Source organism: Limulus polyphemus, unplaced genomic scaffold (genome assembly GCF_000517525.1).
Source record: "Limulus polyphemus unplaced genomic scaffold, Limulus_polyphemus-2.1.2 Scaffold477, whole genome shotgun sequence".
NCBI lineage: Eukaryota > Metazoa > Arthropoda > Merostomata > Xiphosura > Limulidae > Limulus > Limulus polyphemus.
Window position 1 is genome coordinate 152,846 of NW_013666087.1, and position 9,034 is coordinate 161,879.

At 32.8% G+C, this 9,034-nt stretch overlaps 1 protein-coding gene and 1 long non-coding RNA gene across 4 annotated transcripts in view; one reads left to right on the forward strand and one right to left on the reverse strand.

Moving 5' to 3' along the window:
* The window catches only part of LOC111085574, a 30,295-nt gene extending 29,371 nt beyond the window's left edge, over nt 1–924 (reverse strand). Inside the window, exon 1 of the long non-coding RNA XR_002610384.1 lies at nt 913–924. This is a non-coding gene — a long non-coding RNA (uncharacterized LOC111085574). The remainder of the gene's footprint in view (nt 1–912) is intronic.
* Nucleotides 1–8,165, forward strand: part of LOC106458500 (leucine-rich repeats and immunoglobulin-like domains protein 1) — a 41,066-nt gene extending 32,901 nt beyond the window's left edge. For all 3 annotated transcript variants that reach the window (XM_022384740.1, XM_013918020.2, XM_022384741.1), the window contains one exon: nt 2,325–8,165. In XM_022384740.1, the coding sequence (XP_022240448.1) occupies nt 3,095–5,758 (2,664 nt within the window). In that variant the 5' untranslated portion in view covers nt 2,325–3,094 and the 3' untranslated portion in view covers nt 5,759–8,165. The remainder of the gene's footprint in view (nt 1–2,324) is intronic.
* Nucleotides 8,166–9,034: the final 869 nt, after the last annotated feature.

Below are 9,034 nucleotides of genomic sequence, written 5' to 3' on the forward strand. Positions count from 1 at the left end.
GTAACTGGTGACAACGTTGTGATAGATTCTCTAAATTAAACCCTCTTTCAAGTTATCTCTTTTTTATTTTATCACCCCTTGTTGCCTAAGAAAAGTAATTTCACCTGAACCATTCTCTAAATTAAATTGTTTTACTCGTTTCTCAACTTTTAATAATATATTATTCTAGCTCATCGACTACTGAAACATTAGTCCCAGTATTTCTGCACCAGCATTTAAATTTTCTATCTTTGCTTTTTCCTTTTAAGACATATTTCAGATATTGGCGAATAAAAGGTTCTTTAATTTCTTAAGGAAAGAACATAAGCACATGTTTCTTTACACCAATACATTTTGTTCCTTACTGGTCTATTAAAATAATTGCGAGAGAAAAACAATACAGACTTACCCTCTTTTTTTTAGACTTTAAAGATATTTATTGCTTTCCACTTTAGCGAAATATAATGACAATTCATATAATTTAAGTGCATAAATAACATATTTTTAATAAATGTAGCCGACTTTTTCTTCGACACTAGCACTCAGTAAATTACATCATGATCCACGTTGAGACTAAATCTAATAACGTATGCGTAATAAGAAAAATATGGAACATATTTATAGAACTGTTCATAAACACAGAAATTTAAAACATGGGAATGATAATCTAAAGGTAAGATGAGGGGCTTAAATCTTATAAAAAACATAAGTGGTTAAAAAAGAGGGAGAGAGAGGAAAACAAAGACTTTTTCATCACACACTTCTTCTTCATGAAAGCACCTGGTGACAATAGAAACATATGCTTGTTTGTTTGTAATTAAGCATAAATCTACACAATGGGCTATCAGTGCTCTGCCCACCACGGGTATCGAAACCCGGATTCTAGCGTTGTAAGTCCGCAGACATACCGCTGTGCCACTGGGGGGCACGAACATATGCTCGCTCTATTACAGTTTATCTCCTTAAAACTATGGAGACAGATCCACTGAAGCGACTAAACAATTATCACTACTTTTTAAAATTCCCTAATCTTCAGCAGTTACATTTATCATGTGATGGGCACTGAGAAAACACGTGAAACTGCAAAGGAGCGTTTCAAAACATTTCCCATAGTTCCTCAAATGAATAAGCAAAGAATAAATAAAGTACTGTAAAGTCTTAAAAGCTAAAGTAGTACGAGATATCAAACATTTTGAAATTATTTAACGTAATAAATATGTTGGAGTTGTGACAATAGAAACATATGCTTGTTTGTTTGTAATTAAGCATAAATCTACACAATGGGCTATCTGTGCTCTGCCCACCACGGGTATCGAAACCCGGACTTTAGCGTTGTAAGTCTGCAGACATACCGCTGTGCCACTGGGGGGCTGTAATCTAATTATTCTTAACATAATTTAAGCATTTACTGTATAATTTCCTAAACTTCAAGACAAGGTTACTACCACTAGTTAAAACTAAATATAAAATTTCCAAATTTAAAATCACATATCTCTTTTATGTAAATGAATGATTAAGTTGAAAACTACTGCTACTTTTATTGTTATTTCTCAGGAAATATTGGGATTCCTTAAACATAGAATCATGGCCAAAATAACTGAAGAAATGTATATTTCAGTTTACGTCGATGGGATTAATCTCACAATTAATCGTTTTTCCAAGTTTGCTCCTACGTTCTTACAAAAGTTGTTTTATTTTTTTTTAAACTGAAACCTCATTCACTGCAACTTACTGCATTCAATTTATTTGTTCGTTTTACTTATTACTGGGTGATGAGGAGGATTCTTTTTGTTTAATTTTGCTTCCAAAAAATTCGCCAGTTTAAATGTATTTACGTTTTTCAAGCTAATTGCACAAATTAGGCACAAACTTTCTCGTTCAATTGTTCATTGTTTGGTTGTTTTATATTAAAATGTTATCATCTTTCAGTGGATCAAATCTAGTTTAATGTTTTAATCTATAGATATATCATCAAGCAATTGTTCATTTTGGTTATTTTATATTAAAATGTTATCATCTTTCAGTGGATCAAACCTAGTTTAATGTTTTAATCTATAGATATATCATCAAGCAATTGTTCATTGTTTGGTTGTTTTATATTAAAATGTTATCATCTTTCAGTGGATCAAACCTAGTTTAATGTTTTAATCTATAGATATATCAACAAGCAATTGTTCATTGTTTGGTTGTTTTATATTAAAATGTTATCATCTTTCAGTGGATCAAACCTAGTTTAATGTTTCAATCTATAGATATATCACCAAACAAACATCTATTACACGAGATTGTGAAAGATAATCCTTATATATAATAATGCTTTCTAATCTTTTTTCGTGTATTTTCAGGTTCCACTCGATGAAGGGTTGTGTCAGAGCTCATTAATAAAATACACTACCGAGAAGTTGATACAAACCAAGTTACTCACCTTCTGGCTAAACAAATATACCGCAGTAAAAGCTCAATTTGGCCTTTTATTATATGACTATAGGCCCTATATATTTGATTGTTTGCTGCTTAGAAGTATCAGCTGACTTATTATAATTGTGGTACTTTATATAGGACGTGGCACTGAAATAAAAATCTAAGTGATGAAAGACAATGTAGATTAGAATTTTATACATGGAGCATTACTTCATAATTTCTAACCAATCTACAAAAAACTCTCCAAAAGTTCTTTCCAGAAATAACTTCTGAAGTACCTTTAACTATTTAGATGAAGCACATTTTGCTGGAACAAATACAAATGTCATTTTAAAAAGCTAATGATTTATTTCAACTGACTCTGGATGATTGACTTTATACAGTTTAACGGTGTGAAATGTGTTACGATCCGCTGCACATTTTGATCACGTGTGCATTATTGTTATATTTTAAAATATACAAATAAAACGCTAGTTTCACCGGGAGATACACATACATCGTTAACATTACACTCATTAATGAAGTTGGTTGAATTGAGAAAGATGAAAGTAGAAAAAAACTTCTGTTTTAGTGAATTCACAGCCAATCAATGGGAATTACATGCTCATACTTAATGAAATAAAATCTGTTGGTTACAGCAACGATCTTTGTTGTTAGGTTTATGAAGTAGGATATACGTTAAGAGAATTCAAATATGGCGACCTACTTATTTGATCAAGTGCGAAGAAATTCTGTTTCTGAAATTCTGTGTTTTATGTTGGTTTATCCTGTGATGGCTCTAACAGTCTCTTTGTTTAAATGCCCAGACTCTTGTGCTTGTGACGACAATGGCCAATTTGTGAGTTGTATCGGGGATGGCTTATGGCACATTCCTTCTGATATACCTAACGTAGTGAAAAGACTTGAACTTCGGAACTATATCATACTAACTTTGTCTGCCAAGGCCATAGAAAATCTTACAGAACTACAGGAGCTTAAAATTCAACAATCTGAAATACAATTTATCGAAAATGGAACATTTACTAATTTGAAAAAACTCCGTCAGCTAGATGTAAGTCTAAATCTTTTACAGAATATAGATTACAACACTTTTTTTGGATTGGGCGATCTGACATATTTAGACCTATCTTCCAACAGATTAACTAATATTGAAGGGGCTTTCCAACATTTGAGGCTTGTGGAACAGTTGAATCTTAGAGCCAACAAATTAACCACAATTACATCAGAAAGTCTTACTGGGCTTCAAAACGTTCAGTATCTTAACATGGATTCAAATAATATCTCTGTGATCGAGGTAGGAGCCTTCCAGCTTCTCAACAGTCTTGCCCATCTGATACTTAGCAACAATCCTATAACCAGTTTATCACGTTTGGATATTTTTGGTTCCAGACTCCAATACATTGACGTCTCAAACATTGGACTCAAGCGTGTACCATCAAGTCTAACCAGATTTGTACGAGATCTCAGAATGGCAAAGAATAATCTCACACACATTGGTACTGGAGACTTTGATAGCTATTCCTACCTTAGTTTACTTATTCTTGACGACAATAATATTACAAAGATAGAAAATGATGCTTTCGGACGACTAGAATACTTGGCACGTCTTTGGTTAAATGGTAATGCACTAGAAGGAATACCTAGTAACTTGCCTTCGAGTCTTCGGGCTTTGTACATTGAAGAGAATTACATAAAGATGATATCTGCGTATAGCTTTCGTGGACTGAGCCTCCTAGAACGACTTTTTCTCCAAAGAAACGTTATTGAGAAATTGGAAGAATGTGCTTTCTGTGATCTGATCCAACTGAAAATCCTGGACTTACAAGCTAACAATATTCAAAATCTGTCAGTGGGAATTTTCGCAAATTTATCAAACCTAGAAAGCTTAGATATTTCGCAGAATAAATTGAAATATTTGGGTTCTCACTGTTTCGAAGAGCTGGTCAGTTTGAAAATTCTCCAGACTTCTCGTATTTCTACTTTTATTGTTTTCGGTGAATCAGTATTCGACACATTGAAGAGACTTGAAATCCTCGAAATGTATGACAGTCCTCAATTTGCAACCAGAATTTTAAACTCCACCCGAGGATTACATGGTCTGCGAAACCTGAAGGAACTCAATATCATGCATAACGGGATAATTAGCCTACGCCAAGATCTACCTTCTTTTTTTCCCATCATGAAAGTTCTTAAGATGAGTGGAAACAGGTTGCACTGTAACCAAAATATCCTATGGTTGACCGAATGGATGAAAACAAAGACCATTCAATTTTATCACAGGTATGATATCAGATGCGCTTCCCCCACCAAACTTGAAAACAAGCCTATCATGATGTTAACTGAAAAGGACTTTATTATCACTAGCCCCCCTCCCGAAATAATAACAGTTACTGAAAGGCCGGAAAGCACAGCTATCACAAATCCTTCTGTGGTGAAAATATATTCATACGGGTTTTTATCTCCGATCAACTTTGATCCTACTTTGACCAATTCAACAGAGGCGCCAACAGAAGATTTATTTTATGAAAAGAGCGTAATTGCTTTGTTTGAAAACAGGACAAATTCAACAGAGTTTGCGATGTATCGCCAGATATATAGCGAAGAAATGCAAAACAAAGCAGTCAATGATGATAATAAAGACAGAATACAAAATGATTTAAAACATAAATCTTCTGAATCTGAAAGTTCAAGTAGTAAATACGTAAAGAAACCCTTGTCTATAAGTGTTAGTTCTTCGCATAAAAGAGAACAGAATGATGAATATACAACGCATTCCCCTGATCCAACAAAGTCAAATTTAACATATCCTTCCTTCAAGTCCTCTGTCCACGGCGGCTCTAATGCAAATCAAAATGGTATATTAACTTTCTCAGAAAACTATGAAAAATTCGCTCGAACAGTAGACGTAGCTCCAACAATAAAAGTATATCACAGAAGCTTCTCGACATCAAACAAATCTAATCTATCATCAGCAGTAAATACTGATGATGAAAAATATCACCAGGATCAAACCAGTGCAACAGTGTTATCATCCATTCTAGCTGGAGGTTGTCTGCTAGCGATGACTGGGCTTTTAATTTTCGTAGTCATATTGAAGTATCAAAAACGACCGGCTACCACTGCTTGTAATGTTCGCAGAAGCAGTAGCATATCATACTGTCCACAGCGAGACGAGGTAGCGATTCTAACAGTGTCCGAAGGTACAGTGGGTCTCAAAACGGACACGCACTATGGCCTCGGAAACAGACTTTATTACCTAATGGAGAACGGCGAACGTAATGGCGAACCGAATAAGGATTCAACACCCGATCCGCAACTTCAAGAACTACTGTCTGAAACAAGTGAACATGTCTCATGAGTTTCTATATGAACTGTGTTATCGCATCATTTCAAGGAAGAAATATAAAACGGAATGCAAGTGAAGAGAATGTTAAATGTTGTGTTGTAAAGTGTCTCATTCTTTAAAGAAATAACAAACTGATTAGTTAATGGAGAACGTAATATACATACTGATTAGTTAATGGAGAACGTAATATACATACTGATTAGTTAATGGAATAACGTGCTGATTAGTTAATGGAGAACGTAATATACATACTGATTAGTTAATGGAATAACATACTGATTAGTTAATGGAATAACGTGCTGATTAGTTAATGGAGAACGTGATATACATACTGATTAGTTAATGGAGAACGTAATATACATACTGATTAGTTAATGGAATAACATGCTGATTAGTTAATGGAGAACGTAATATACATACTGATTAGTTAATGGAGAACGTAATATACATACTGATTAGTTAATGGAATAACATGCTGATTAGTTAATTGAGAACGTAATATACATACTGATTAGTTAATTGAGAACGTAATATACATACTGATTAGTTAATTGAGAACGTAATATACATACTGATTAGTTAATGGAATAACATACTGATTAGTTAATGGAATAACATGCTGATTAGTTAATGGATAACGTAATATACATACTGATTAGTTAATGGAATAACATGCTGATTAGTTAATGGAGAACGTAATATACATACTGATTAGTTAATGGAGAACGTAATATACATGCTGATTAGTTAATGGAATAACATGCTGATTAGTTAATGGAATAACATGCTGATTAGTTAATGGATAACGTAACATACATACTGATTAGTTAATGGAATAACATACTTAGTTAATGGAGAACGTAACATACATACTGATTAGTTAATGGAATAACATACTGATTAGTTAATGGAATAACATACTGATTAGTTAATGGAATAACATGCTGATTAGTTAATGGAATAACATGCTGATTAGTTAATGGAATAACATACCGATTAGTTAATGGAATAACATACTTAGTTAATGGAATAACATGCTGATTAGTTAATGGAGAACGTAATATACATACTGATTAGTTAATGGAGAACGTGATATACACACTGATTAGTTAATGGAATAACATACCGATTAGTTAATGGAGAACGTAATATTATGGAACTTGTGAACTCTAAAAATATTTTGTGAGCATTATATTAAAATTATGAAATGATTTACATAGCTTTCAGGTATTTAGCTTGTTTTCCTTGACTTTATAACGTGGATATCATCCATTATAAAGCTTAAAACACGTTGTCTTACCAATCTAAGGGGCCTTCTTATATTATTTATTTTGTAAGATTTTTATCTCAATAAAATAAATCTAGTAGCATTTAGCAAAAACGTATAATTAAGGTATTTTTGTAACAACAAAATGGAAACCTTTGGGCCATTGAAAATCATCTTAAGTTCTGTGTGAGATTTAATAAGCCGTCAGGTATCACCTTTTTTTACTGAAGCTTGACATATTGCAAAACCTCCAGAAGTAAAAATTAATGAGTACTTGTTTGAAAACTTCGTTTTACAATAAATTTTACAGATCACGATCAAAACGATTTCTTAGAATCATTTAACATTTATGTTCTCAATAAACATCTTTCCAGCATTAATTTATTCCTATAATACAATATTTTTGAGTATTTTGAATAACACGTAATAATAAATATGATATAACTTTCAGGAATATCATAAAATGATATAATAACTGCTTTTGTGCGTATTTTCCATTTCAAGAATGATTATTAATTTAACTAATATTTTGTATGTAAGTTGAGAAACGGTTATTCTCAGTAGAATTGGCTTGTAATTATCAAGCAAGTAATACTTAAAATATGTTTCTCAAACTTGTGTTAAATAACAGATTGCTATGTCTATGTTAATATTATATCATAGACAGTTGGTGATTGCTAATGTTGTTTCAACTTTTCACGTATAAAATGTTTCTTTAGCTCTTAAATAAGCAAAAACGTTCTACAATAACCTCTGTTTTTGCTAACGTGGTGACATAGCTAAGTATATGTTTGTATATAATATATCTTTTTCCTCTGCTTTCCACCTTCTTTATTTTATTTGTTTGTTCACTAACCATGTGGAAATGATAGCGAAATAGACTAAAGCCAATTAGATTTCTCTGTATCTTGCATAAATGTTTTATTCAAGTCAGACAGAGAAAGACACTTATTGATTACAGCTACCAGTTCCACATAGGTTCTCAGTTTACTGAATGTTATTTGTACTCCCACGAGTCTGAAGTGTTCTGTTGTGCAATTACGTCAGATTGGAACAGTAAAACTACACTTGTATAATGTTGTAAAGATATGATATTTACTTGAACTTAAAAACGTTAATAAATATATTGTCTTTGATAACGATTATTTTGAACTTATGGCGTATGTAATTTATTTATACGCTATCCACTAATACAAAAAAATGAACGAGCTTACAGATAGAAGACAAGTGGTAGCACCGAGTTTTGCTCATTTACTCTTGAGTTCGTCTTCACAACTGTCAGATTCTCATAAATCCTGAACTGTTCTACATCCTCAGTTGCTCTTCATCCTCAACTCGTCTATCGCAAAGTTGTTACCGGCGACAACAGTATTATAGTTGTAGTTGAAATATATCGTTCAGTACTTGTTTGATTCTCCTCAACCCTCAACTCATCTATCACAAAGTTGTTACCAGTGACAACAGTATTATAGTTGTAGTTGAAACATATCGTTCAATACTTGATGGATTCTCCTCAACCCTCAACTCATCTATCACAAAGTTGTTGCCGGTGACAACAGTATTATAGTTGTAGTTAAAACATATCGTTCAGTACTTGATGGACTCTCCTCAACCCTCAATACATCTATCACAAAGTTTTTACCAGTGACAACAGTATTATAGTTGTAGTTGAGACATATCGCTCAGTACTTGTTGGATTCTGATCAACCCTCAACTCGTGGTTCAGGTGAAATTACTTTTCTTAGGCAACAAGGGGTGATAAAATAAAAAAAGAGATAACTTGAAAGAGGGTTTAATTTAGAGAATGGTTCAGGTGAAATTACTTTTCTTAGGCAACAAGGGATGATAAAATAAAAAAGAGATAACTTGAAAGAGGGTTTAATTTAGAGAATGGTTCAGGTGAAATTACGTTTCTTAGGCAACAAGGGATGGTAAAATAAAAAAGAGATAACTTGAAAGAGGGTTTAATTTAGAGAATGGTTCATGTGAAATTACTTTTCTTAGACAACAAGGGGTGATAA